We start from the raw sequence: 12,280 nt of genomic DNA, 5'->3' as shown, positions 1-12,280 counted from the left end.
TAAAAACAATTCAATACAACTGCTTTATGACTCAGCAATTCGACTTCTGGGTATTTATTCAAAGAAATCCAAAGTAGTAATTCAAAAAGATAGATGGACCACTGTGTTCATTGCAATATTACTGACGATAGCCAACATACGGAAACAACCTAAGTGCCCATCGGTACGTGAATAGATAAAGGGGAGGTCACATATACACAATGGAATCTTATTCAGCCATAGAAAAAAAATAAAATCTTGTCATTTGTGACAACATGGGTGGACCTAGAGGGTATTGTGCTAAATCAAATAAGTCAGGAAGAGCAAGACAAATTCCATATGACTTTAATGTGGAATATCAAGGTCAAAATAAACAAAACAGAATGTGACTCATGGATACAGAGAGTAAACTGATGGTTGCTGTATGGGGAGAGGTTTAATTAAGGGACTGGGTGAAAAAGGGGAAGGGGGATTAAGAAGCACAAATTGGTAGTTACAAAATAGTCACAGGAATGTAAAGTACAGCACAGGGAATATAGTCAATAATATTTTAATAACTATATGGTGCTAGGTGGGTACTGGACTTATCAGGGGATCACTTTGTAAATTATATAAATGTCTAACCAGTATGCTGTACACATGAAACTAATAAAAATAATATTGAATATCAACTTTAATTTAAAAAATAATTGATAAATAAATAAATATTATATTTACACTAAAAAAACCCAGTATGGTACCAGCATAAGGATAGACATATAGACCATCAAAATGGAATTGAGAGTCTAGAAACAAACTCGCTTGTCTATGGTCAATTAATTTTCAACAAGAGTTGCAAAAATCCCTCACTGTAAAAAGAGTAGTTTCTTCTACAAATGGTGCTTGGCCACCTGGTTATCCATATACATGAAAAGAAGTTTGTACTTTACCTCCTTCACTAAACAAAAATTAACTTAAAAGAGTCAAAGACTTATATTTAGGGGCTAAAACTAGAACAATTAGGAAAAAATATAAGGGCAAATCTTTATGGTGTTGAATTTGGAAATGGATTCTTAGATACGATACCACATGTACATGCAAAAAAAGAAAAAAGTAGATAAAATGGACTTCATCATACCCAAAGCATCTGTTCACTAGTGAAGACTATGAAGAATGTGAAAAGACCACCTATGGACTGGGACAAAAGCTGCAAATCATGTATCTTATAGGGTATCCTCTTAGGATATACCACAAATGCTTATAGCTCAACAACCAAAATTTAAAAATAGGCAAAGGACTTGAATAGACATTTATCCAAAACACATACTCAAAGGTTAAAAAATGACAGGTAAAAATGTTGAACAGCATTAGTCATTAGGGAAATGCAAAACAAAGCCATAATGAGATGTCACCTCACATACACTAGAAAAGCCATAAAAAGATACAAAACAAAAGGGAAGCAACAAGTGTTTCTGAGGATGTGGAAACTGGAACTCTAGTAAATTGCTGTTGGGAATGTAAATGGAAGAGGCATTTTGGAAAAATAGTTTTGTGGTTCCTCAAAAAAATTGAATGTAGAATTACCACATCACTCAGAAATTTCATCCTGTTATATACGCTAAAGAGGTGAAAAAGTTATTCAGACAAAACTTGTACACCAATATTCATATTAGCATTATTCACAATAGTCAAAAGGAGGCAACAGCCTACATGTGTATTAATGGACGAATGGATAAGCAAAAAGTGGTATGTCCATATGCAATGGACTATTATTCAACCATAAAAAGGAAAGAAATATGATACTATGAACCCTGAGGAACCAAAGACACCTACTAAGAAGGGTTCCTGGTAGCTAACTGGGCTCAAACCAAAGGAAAGCAAAAGCCTAGCAGTCATTCCTGTGCAGGGCCCTCTTAGGCAAACTGCACATCACAGACTGGACTCTGTGCTAAAGGGCCTGGCTGTGCCCTAAAATGCCTGCCATCAGAGCCAGCCCTTATACAGGATTCCTGGAATCCTGTTTCAACCAATAGGATTGAGGCTTCCCCATCCAGCCAAGGCTGCCCAGTGGCAACCAATCAGACAGTCTCTATTCTGACCAATCAGGAAAGTACCCTTTGGATCAATCAAACTGTATGCATTTGGCATCCTCATTTGCATGAGAAGGGAACAATCAGAAACTGGGAATGGGGGCTTTTGTCCATATAAGCCACCTCATTTCCTGGGCTGTGTCTCCTTGGCTGAGCTGAAATACTGAAGGTGTCTCACTAAAGTGGAGTAAAGCAGGCCTGCACTTTGTGGAGCAGAGCAGAGCAGAGCAGAGCAGACCACTGAGGAGCAGAGGAGATGTTTGGCTGGAGAGGGGCCTGGCCCCATGGCTGTCCTGCAGCTGTTCTGTTTTCACAGTCTTGCTCTACCACAACTGAACTATTTTGCACTGAGTAGTTTTCTTCTTTACCACACCCCCAATTGGGGATTCCTGTTTGTGTTTGAATTGGTGCCAAGTATCATCTGTTGACAATACATGCTACAACACAGATGAACCTTGAAAACATTGTTAGGCAAAAGAAGCTAAATAATAGGGTAATGTACTTAATGATTTGATTTATATGAAATGTCACAAATAGGCAAATCTATAGAGACATAAAACAGGTAAGTGGTTGCCAGGTGCTAGAGGAGGAAGAAATGAGGAGCAAGTGCTGAGTGGGTACTGTGTTTGGCTTTGGAGTGACGGAAATATGTTCGATGAAGAGGTGATGATTATACCTCTGAATGAACTAAATGCCACTGAATTGTACAATTGTTTAAAATGGTGACCTTTATGTTATGTGAATTTTACCTCAATAAGACCAATCATTTTAAATACCAAGTAATATTAAATATATATTCTTTAAAATGAAATAAATTATTCTTTTTTGAAGTGTTTTGTATTTTAAATTCTTCATTATCTCTACTTCATCTGTTCATAATTAATGTTATTATGAAAGTATATATTATTTATAATTGTATTCATTTTTCTTTTATTGAGGTATAAATTGACATTACTTTCAGATGTTCAAATGGTTCAACACATATATTGCAAAATGATCACCACAATAAGTCTAACTAACATTGGTCATTATACATAGTTACTAAATTTTTAAGATTTGCTATAAGGACCTTTAAGATTTACTCAAACGGATACTTTTATATATATAATACACGGTTATTAACTATAGTTGCCATGCTGTGCACTCCATATCTCCATGACCTATTTATTCTATGACTGGAAGTTGTAGCTTTTGAACTTTCATCCATTTCAACCACCCTTTACCCCCTGCCTCTGGCAACCACCAGCCTGGTCTCTGTATATATGAGTTTGTTTTTTAGATTCCACATACAAGTGACATCATACAGTATTTGTTTCTGTCTGACTTATTTCACTTTGCACAATTTATTCATTTCTTTTTAAGCTTTTATTTTAATTTGTTTATGAGAATAACACTGAGATACAAGTGTGGTCACTCAGCTGCCATGAGGTTGGGGGAGGAATGAGGTAGAGAATGGACAGAGAAGAGCCAGGGGCAGACCCCAGTACTTACCTGTGCCTCCTGCTGCATTAAAGGCCAGTGACTCATTGGGTGGGGACTTGCTCAGTTCTCTCAAGACATGCTCCATGTTGAAGAGCAGGTTAGTGGCCACAGAGTGCTGCTCTGAGCGGGAACAGGTCTTCAGGTCTTCAGGGTTCTCCAGTAGGCTGTCAACCACCTGTACGATGTTCTTGGGTTGGGGAGAAGTTGGGGAGACAGAAGCAGTGGATATTACACCAGAGGAGCTACAGGAAGACTCTACACACTCAGCCATAGACAACTGATTATTTGAAGAGAAAAATGGTACCAGGTGGCATTTCCTGGGTCTTTGCCCCTGCACTCCAGCCACTCAGAGGTCAGCCAATGCCAATTGTTCATGAATGCCAATGTTGATGTAAACCCAAGGGGCAGGAACAGTGAGAGGAAAGATGGTAATCTGTGCACGTGGTGTCTAACAGTGAGTACAAACTCTGTGTGTCTGCTCTTCCCACCCACCCAGGAGAGGCAGGGACTCAGAGCAGGGTACCATTGTGCTGAGGTCCGTCTCTTCCCAAACCAAGGTTCCCCCAGTCCTCTATGAGCTGCCTTCACCTGCCTCCCCTGGGTTCTATCTTTACCTGGATGGTGTCCATAGCTGAGGATGATGTGAAGTCTCTGCCCAAATCATCAATTTCTTTTAAGAATTGGGAATAGCTCTGGGGTGAGGGGAGAAAAGATGGTCAGAGAGACTCCCAGGTAGATGGGGGAACTTGGGGAAACTAGATGTGTGCTGTAGGCAACACAGAGGTATTTTTTGCCTCTTGGTTTCTGCTTGAGCCACTCACCTTGCTGTTGATTCTAGGGGGTGTAGTCCAGTTGGGGAAGGATGCTCCTGGTATGGAAAGAACAACAGTTCATTTGGGGTGTGTGTGTGTGTTGGGGATGGAGTCTGTTGACAGATCTGGCCTGGTACCTTCCCAGATTGTCATTTGGTAATTCACAAACCCTGGTTTGGGAGCAGCTGGAAGAACCCATGATCCCCTGCTTTCCTCCCCACCAGTTAGTGGGCCCCCTTTCTTATTCACATGAAGGCCTCATAGCATAGTAATGTGGTGGTCTAGATGCTCTGTTGTCTGGAAGTGGGTGTAATCAGCTTGAGTCCTACTTGTCTGCCACCCCCAGTACCCTCAGCTTTCCTGGGAAGCTCCCAGCTTGGGTGGGGGGCAGAGACAGAGTGGGTCTTCTTGAGAACTGACTGGAAAAGAAATGTTGCATCTCACTAGCAGGATCCATTTTGGGTTCCCATAATAGCCTTTGTCCTAATTCCTGAAGAGTGGCTGCTCATTGGCTGAGTTCTCCTTGGAATCCTATTGACGCTGTCAGGGCAGCAGCCTCCCCTCAACACCAACCCTGAGAAATCTAGAGAGAGGTGGCCCAAGAACCATCGCTGAGGCAGGCCCTCCACAGATGAGGCTATATGACAGGGGCAGGGAGAATGAAGTTGCTGGACAACACAGGGCCACCCAGACAGTGAAACCAAGTCCTGGTTGGTCATTGGGGGATGATATCCAGCCTGCCATTCCTGGTGCCTTTTTCTCATTCCTAAGAAGCCATCCCCTAGACTGGCAGGGAGTGGAGAAAATCCATGTCTGATGAAGACCCGAGGAAGTGAGGGCTGTCTGGCTGGAGAGGGGAGCGGGTGTGATGAATGAGGGGTGGCAGACGTTTCTGTGCTCTGGCCCCTTGGTCTCCCACCAGGAACACAGACCTGTGTACCCCCATGAGTGAGGCAGTTGTCCCCGATGGTGCCCTCTGTTGTAGCCTGGTTCAGATGGTAACCTCTTCCATTTATGTGACTCTTCAAGTTTGCGTGTGTGTGGTTGGGTCCATGTCATCCTGCCCAGACCTGACCCAACATTCTTCTGGGTCCTCATCATCTGTGTTGTCCTCATGTGGTGAGCTGAAATTACTGGGGGGTGGTTCAAGGACATCACTTAGAAATAGATGGAGTCTGAGCAGCTGAGAAGTGGGGCCAGGGTGGGAGGGTTGTTGGTTGGGGACAGGGATGGCCAGGGAAGATAGGCCCATCCTAGAACCCCCATTCCCATGTTTCTGGACAAACTCACTGGATCTGTCAGAGGCCAAGAGGCCTGAGACTCTGTATGGTATGGCTGAGCTCACATGTGCTGCAGTGGGGGAAGATCCTGGTCTGGCAGTCACTGGTGATGGTGGAGAGGATGGATATTGTGCTGGTATACAATGTACTATGAGCTCCCGAAGAGTCTTGAATGTTATCCCTCTCTTTTGTTTTATGGAAATAAGATGCCAGAAAGGCAGGAGGGATACTTTGAACTTCCAGAAATGACTCTCTGTGGAGGGTTTTGGGCCTTGGATTTCAGAGAGGGCAGGTGACCAAGTAAGACAGTCCTCTTATGTTGTGGAAAGTGGGCCAAATGACCTAAAACTTTACAGACAAGAGGTGGAAAACACAGGGAGGTTCTTACCTTGACATGTGTTCTCATTTTCATTCCAGAACACTGTTGCCCCAGAATGAAGCCTATATCCTGAGTTGCACCTGCAGTAATAGCTCCCCTCTGTGTTCTGGCAGTTGGCAAATCTTCCACAGGATACCATTGAGGATGGTTCACATTCATTGATGTCTGGAACACAAGAAAACCAAGGGTCACCTCCTAAAATGTGAAGTATTAATACTACTCCTCCTCTTATTTTGTAAAAATAAGATTCCAGGTTGGCAGGAGGGACATACTGAACATCTGGAAGTGGCACCCTGTGGAGGGTTCTGAGCCTTAGGGTTCAGAGAGGCAGATATCAAGTAGGTGCCCTGGATGGCCCTCTAATGCCTGAAGAAAGTGAGGCAATGGACCCCAAACTGCAAGGACAGGGAGATGGAGGATTCCGATCATTCTTACCTTGACACGTGTTCTGACTCTCATGACTGAAATTCATTGCTCCAGAAACAAGCCTGTATCCTGGGGTGCACATGCAGTAGTAGCTCCCCTCCATGTTCTGGCACACTGCCAATTTTCCACAGGAAACTGACAAGGGTGGTCCACACTCGTTGATGTCTGAAACAAACAAGACAAAGGGTCACTTCTCAACAGTGTAAGTTCCCATATAACAGAGGCCCTGGCACCCAGCCAGACACTGTCATGGGGACTGGACAGAACACAGGGCCAGGGTGGCACTCCTGGGCTGGGCTGGGCTGGGTTGGGCTGGGCAGAGCCAGCTGCTGCAGAGCCCACTGACCTCTCTGCTCATCTCTGCTCTCTGGCTGCTCTGAGAGCACCTAGACTCAGATACTCTGATGTGTCATGATGGAGCAGGAAGGAGGGCTGCATCCCCCATTCCAGGCCTTGAGTGGTAGATGGAGACACTGACTCAGGCTACAAACCCTCCACTGTTGTGCTGTTTGCACCACTGGGAACCTGGGAGTGGCCTCCAGTCAGGGTCAGTGTGGCAGTGAAGGCCACCCTCAGTGCTGAGGTCGTGGAGGGGGTCATGGCTGGGGACTGTCCAGGGTGATACCATCATTCACACCCGAAGACAGAGCCAGGTGTCTGGCCCCTGACCATTGAGGTCTCCACCTCCCATTACTCAGAGTGGCCCAAGTATACTGCACCCCACCCTCCTTGTCAGGCCCTCTCCCAGCAACCAATGTCTGCCCTTTTGAAGATACCCCAGGATGTCTCTCAGGGAAGTCTTCTTGTCTCCATCTCTGGAGGAAGTTCCCTCTTATCAGAGTCTATCACAGATGTGAAATGAGGAAGCAGCATGAAGCTGCTCACAGCTGTCACTAAAGTGTTTTCTGGCATCTTATCTCCTTGTTCTCTGAGCATGAGACAGAAAGAGATGCCAATGACCCAGGTCCCCTTTGAGTAGCTCAGGGACCCACTGAGCAGGGGCTAGGCACTGTTGGCTAGAAACAATGGCTTAATAAGAACCACATACACAAGAATGAACCAAAATGCAGGGAACCAAAGACTTTAGAGCCTGATAGGACTCTCAGCTGGTCTCTTTCAGATCAAAGTTTCTTCTTTGAACATGTGGGTTTTCCCTCTAAGGTCCCTGGCCTAGGCTGTGGGTGTCAGCACCAGGTCAGAGAAAAAGGAGGAGGGATGCTTCTGCTCTTGGTGAAATCATAACAATGGCTGGAGGCCTATCTCCCAGGTTAAGAGTATGGGGTAGAGTTGTATGAGAAACAGCTGAAACCAGGAGTGTGGCTCTGGAAGACATGACAATGGGAAATTACTCAACCTGACAAGTGTGCTCCCAGCAAGAAGCTGGGATCCAGTTACAGTAGCGGCAGGATCTCTTCCATGTCCACTGAGTCTACAAATTTTCATGAGACATCCACATACGAATGCATGAAGGATTTTTTAGGAATACCTCCAGGGTCATGGATTGGCTGGGCATTACTCAACATCTTTTTCTTTCTCCTAATAAAATTTATTTTTCACTCAATATTAAATACCATATAGATACTTAGAAAACAAAGAAAATGCAGACAACAAAGAAAATCACCTATAAGTTCACTACACAGACTACTGAGAAATTTTAGGAATTTTTTAATTGTTTAAAACACAAAGGAATGATTTTAAATTATCAATAAATATGCATCTAAGACTATCTTGAGTAGATGAAGAGAATTTCTTGGTGTAAAAACATATAAAGTTTTTGCCCCTTGTATACTGTGGTAAAATTCACATAGCATAAATTTACCATTTTTGCCATTTTAAGAAGTATACTTTCCTTTCCTGATCTTGTGTTACTGAAGAATAAAAACTCCAGTTTTAGTCCTGGATCTAGGTTCTACCACCTTATTAATTGTGTGACTTTGGATAATTTACTCAATCCCTTTGCTACAAATTATGATCTTTTAAAAAACAATACTACCATGAAACCATAAATGTCCTAGAATGAAACACAGGAGCTGAATTCCTTGACATTGGACTTAGCAAAGATTTTTTGGATTTGACATATAAAGCAAAGGCAACAAAAGCAAAAATAAATAAATGGGGTTACATTAACCTAAAAAACTACTGTATAGCAAAGGCAACCATCAGCAAGATAAAAAGACAACCTACAACTTGGGAGAAAATGTTTGCAAATCATATAGGTGATAAGTGGTTGACATCCAAAATACTATATAAAGGACTCATAGAACTCAACAGAACAACAACAACAACAAAACAACTATGCAATCTAATTTAAAAATGGGTAGTGGATTTGATAGACTATTCATAACAAACTGCCCACTTCCCCCCTCCTTCCCTGCCCTGTCTCTTCTCTCTTATCCTTGACAAAATGCTCCTGTGCTGCTCCCAGGGATGAGGGCTCTGGATGCCCCACAACCTCCCCCCGCAACAATTTCTGTATGCCCTCCACTCCCCACCCAAGTCTCTGTACCATCGCAAGTCTCCGAGAGGTCAGTGATGATCTCCCCAGATGAAGAGCTGAATCCCGGAAGACAGCGACAGGCAGTAGCATTGACACATGTGGAGTGCGGGGGGCACCATAGAGCACAGTCTTTGGAGACAGAGGCTGTGGGGGCAGAGGCTGTGGGGATGTAGACCATGGTCAGAAGGCCCCAAAAATGAAGGAAGTCAGCTACCAACTGGGGATCCAAAAGTAGAAGGGCGTAAGGAATGAATGATGTTGCCATTGGACTTGGAAGAGCTCAGAAAATTCTAGGCATTTAAGGAGGCAGAAATGGCTCCTGTTAATTCCAGAAGACCATCTCTGGGCCCATCCTGCAGGGTAAGCCTCCACTCCCCACTTGTTGGTGAGAGGACCCAGACCTCAACAACTATTCCTCAGTTTAAGTCACTGACGGGCCTGACTGGGCAAACTCACCTATCAGGTTTTCCTCTGCGGCAATCAATGTCAAAAACAGCTGCAAAATGAGTCCTGGGGCAGATAGACAGAAAGATGATAAAGATAGGAAAGTGGAGCTCCAATTTCAACACCTGTCCACATGGCCATTGCCACCTGGGGAGGTAGGTCTGGCCCTGCAGCCTACAGAGTTCTGGCAGCTTTTCTGATGATTTTATACTTTACTTGGAATCAAGGACTCAGTCTTTCCCCTTCATTTCCTGGGACTCCCCAAGGAGTTAGTCATTGACAGTCACAGCCCTCAGGGAACTTCAGGTGCCACAGGTAATGGGACAGAACATACACACAGCTAATGACAGGGACACATCTTAGAAACCCCAACCTCTCCCAATGGAGGGCATACATCTTACAGGAGGAAGAAAGTCCTCAGATTGGTTTGACTTCTACACTATGCACATACTTTGTTCTCTGCCAATGGTAGAAATCTAGTTTGTGAAGACCCCATTCTCTCCTCCTTGTTGAGTAGGTACCATTTCACATGGAGGCATCCATCCTATGGGTGACTGTGGTGGCCTTGATGCTCTGTTGTCCAGATGTGGGTGGAAGTGGCCTGAGGCAACCTGTCTTTCAGCCCCTGTGCCCTCACTTCCCTCTGCAGCTCCTGGGTGGGGTGGGGACATCATGGTTACCTGTGTGCTAGCCTGAGGATTTGGACAAAGGCCAGGATAGGCCCTGCTGGGAACCAAGGGCAGGAGGAATGCTACATCCTCTGAGCAGTACAGATCTTGGCTCCCAGTGATGGCCTTTGTCCTCCCTCCTCCAAGCCAGCCTGAATTCTCCTTGGAACTTTGGTGATGCTGGCAGGACAGACCTCTCACATCCATGCAAATTCTGACACTCAAGCCCCATGGAGCTGGCTCAGGACCCACCCATGAGCCCAAATCCTCAAAGGGCTTACAGGAAGGAGTGAGGAGAATAAAGATGATACCAGGCAAGGCTGGCCCACCCAGACAGTGGAAGATGGCAGCCTGTGGTGGACAATGAAGGTTGATGTCCTCTCCAGGGTGGTGAAGTGCCTCTTCTGACCCCCACAAAGGCATCCCCTAGACTGGCAGGAAGTGGTAAGAATCCACTTCTGAGCAAGGCCAGTGGTAGGTGAGGGCCAAGTGACTCAAGAGGGGAGCAGGGTCTGATGGGTGAGGAGTGGCAGCTGTTTCTATCATCTGGCTCTTTGGTTTCCTACCAGGGACAAAAATGGGTAGGTCCTGCTGAGGGGAGCTCAGCCTCCATCATCTGTCCCCCAGTGGTCTGGGCCCCCAGGTGACCTACGTTGACCTCTACAGGAGAGAGTTGGGCCTGGAGCAATGGTGTCCAATTATGTCCTCTTTTTCAATCCCATCAAGATAGGAGCCTCTTCCTTTTATTCAGCTTTCCAAGTATGCGTGGGGTAGTCTATGTCACCCTGCCCATCCCAGTCATCTGAGTTGCCCACAGGCCCAGGAACTGAAATTATTGGATTAAATAAGAGTGGAGACTTGTTTGGGGAAATAGATACAGCTGAGGAGCTGAAAAGTGGAGTCGGGTGCAAGGAGGGGTGTCACCAGGTATGGGTGTTGACCAGGGCAAGGCCAGCTGGGCAACATGGACCTGCCCTTGATTCTTTCCACTCTCACACTTCTAAACAGGGCTCTTCAAGGCCTGTGGGGTCTGAGAGTATTCCTGGAGTGGCTGAATCCATGTGAACTCTAGTGAGGGAAGGTCTCAACCTGGCAGTCACTGATGAAGAAGATGAAGATGAATATTGCACCGGAATGCAACACTCTGTGAGCTCTTAAAGCATTTTGAATGCCACCTCTTTCTTTGTGTTATGAAAATAAGATATCAGGTGGTAAATAGAGGATGTTCCAAAATTGTCTAAGTGGCATTTAGCCAGGAAGTTCAGAGCCTTAGGGTTCAGAGAGGGTGGGTGACCTGGTACATGCCTAGGCTATCCCACTGATGGCCTGGAGAAAGGGTTGAGAATCCCAAATCTGATGAATGAGGAGAAGAAGACACAGGGTTCTTTTTACCATCACATGGTTTGTGGGGATCAATGTCGAACATTGCCTCAGAAACAGGTCTGTAGCCTGGGTTGCACATACAGTAACTCTCCATGAAGTCCTTACAGTCTAAATATACTCCACAGGACACTCTTGAGTATGGTCCACATTCCTTGATGTCTGGAATACAAGAAGACAAAATGTCACCTCTCAAAGGCATAGGTTCCTACAGGGCAGAGAAGGACTGTAAGTTGGCTTACAGTCCAACCCTGTGATGGGGACTGGACAGAATGCAGGTCCAGTGTGGTACTCCTGGGGCTGGGCTGGGCAGAGTCAGCTGATCCAGAGCCTGCTGACTCCTCTGCTAATCTTTACTCTCTGGCTGCTCTGAGGGCACCTAGACTCAGACACTCTGCTGTGTCATGATGGAGCTGCATCCATCTTTCCAGGCCTTGAGGAGTAGATGGAGGGAGTAAATTATGTAATTTATGTAAAGATAGAACTACCATGTGATTCATCAATTCTATTTTTGGGTATATAAGAAGTAAATGACAATCTTGAAAAGATGTCTGTACCTACATGTTCATTGCAGCATTATTTACAACAACCAAGATACAAAAACAACCTGAGAGTCCATTGATAGATGAATGGATAATGAATAATAATGAATATTATTCAGCCATAAAAAGAAGGAAACTCTGTCCTTTATGACAATATGGATGGATCTTGAGGGCATTAGGCTAAGTGAAATGAGTCAGAAAGAAAAATACAAATACAGTATTATCTCACTTAAATGTGAAATTAAAACACACACACACACAAACATATAGATGTGGAAAACAGATTGGGGGTTTCCAGAAGTGGGGCAAAATGAGTCAAGTT

At 44.7% G+C, this 12,280-nt stretch overlaps 1 protein-coding gene across 4 annotated transcripts in view; it reads right to left on the bottom strand.

Moving 5' to 3' along the window:
- The window catches only part of LOC114503676 (adhesion G protein-coupled receptor E2-like), a 116,277-nt gene that overhangs the window by 100,774 nt on the left and 3,223 nt on the right, over window positions 1-12,280 (bottom strand). For 3 of the 4 annotated variants that reach the window (XM_036032353.1, XM_036032351.1, XM_036032352.1), the window contains exons 4-12: window positions 11,429-11,578; window positions 9,381-9,434; window positions 8,934-9,083; window positions 6,437-6,592; window positions 6,011-6,166; window positions 5,275-5,466; window positions 4,352-4,398; window positions 4,145-4,222; window positions 3,540-3,717 (exon numbers count right to left, since the gene is read on the bottom strand). In XM_036032353.1, coding sequence (XP_035888246.1) covers window positions 3,540-3,717; window positions 4,145-4,222; window positions 4,352-4,398; window positions 5,275-5,466; window positions 6,011-6,166; window positions 6,437-6,592; window positions 8,934-9,083; window positions 9,381-9,434; window positions 11,429-11,578 — 1,161 coding nt within the window. The remainder of the gene's footprint in view (window positions 1-3,539; window positions 3,718-4,144; window positions 4,223-4,351; window positions 4,399-5,274; window positions 5,467-6,010; window positions 6,167-6,436; window positions 6,593-8,933; window positions 9,084-9,380; window positions 9,435-11,428; window positions 11,579-12,280) is intronic. The other variant, XM_036032354.1, reaches the window with a different exon arrangement.

The sequence above is a fragment of the Phyllostomus discolor genome, chromosome 8 (assembly GCF_004126475.2).
Source record: "Phyllostomus discolor isolate MPI-MPIP mPhyDis1 chromosome 8, mPhyDis1.pri.v3, whole genome shotgun sequence".
NCBI classification, from domain to species: Eukaryota; Metazoa; Chordata; class Mammalia; order Chiroptera; family Phyllostomidae; genus Phyllostomus; species Phyllostomus discolor.
Note: the sequence above shows the minus strand (reverse complement) of the source record. Positions and strands in the feature narration are given on the sequence as shown.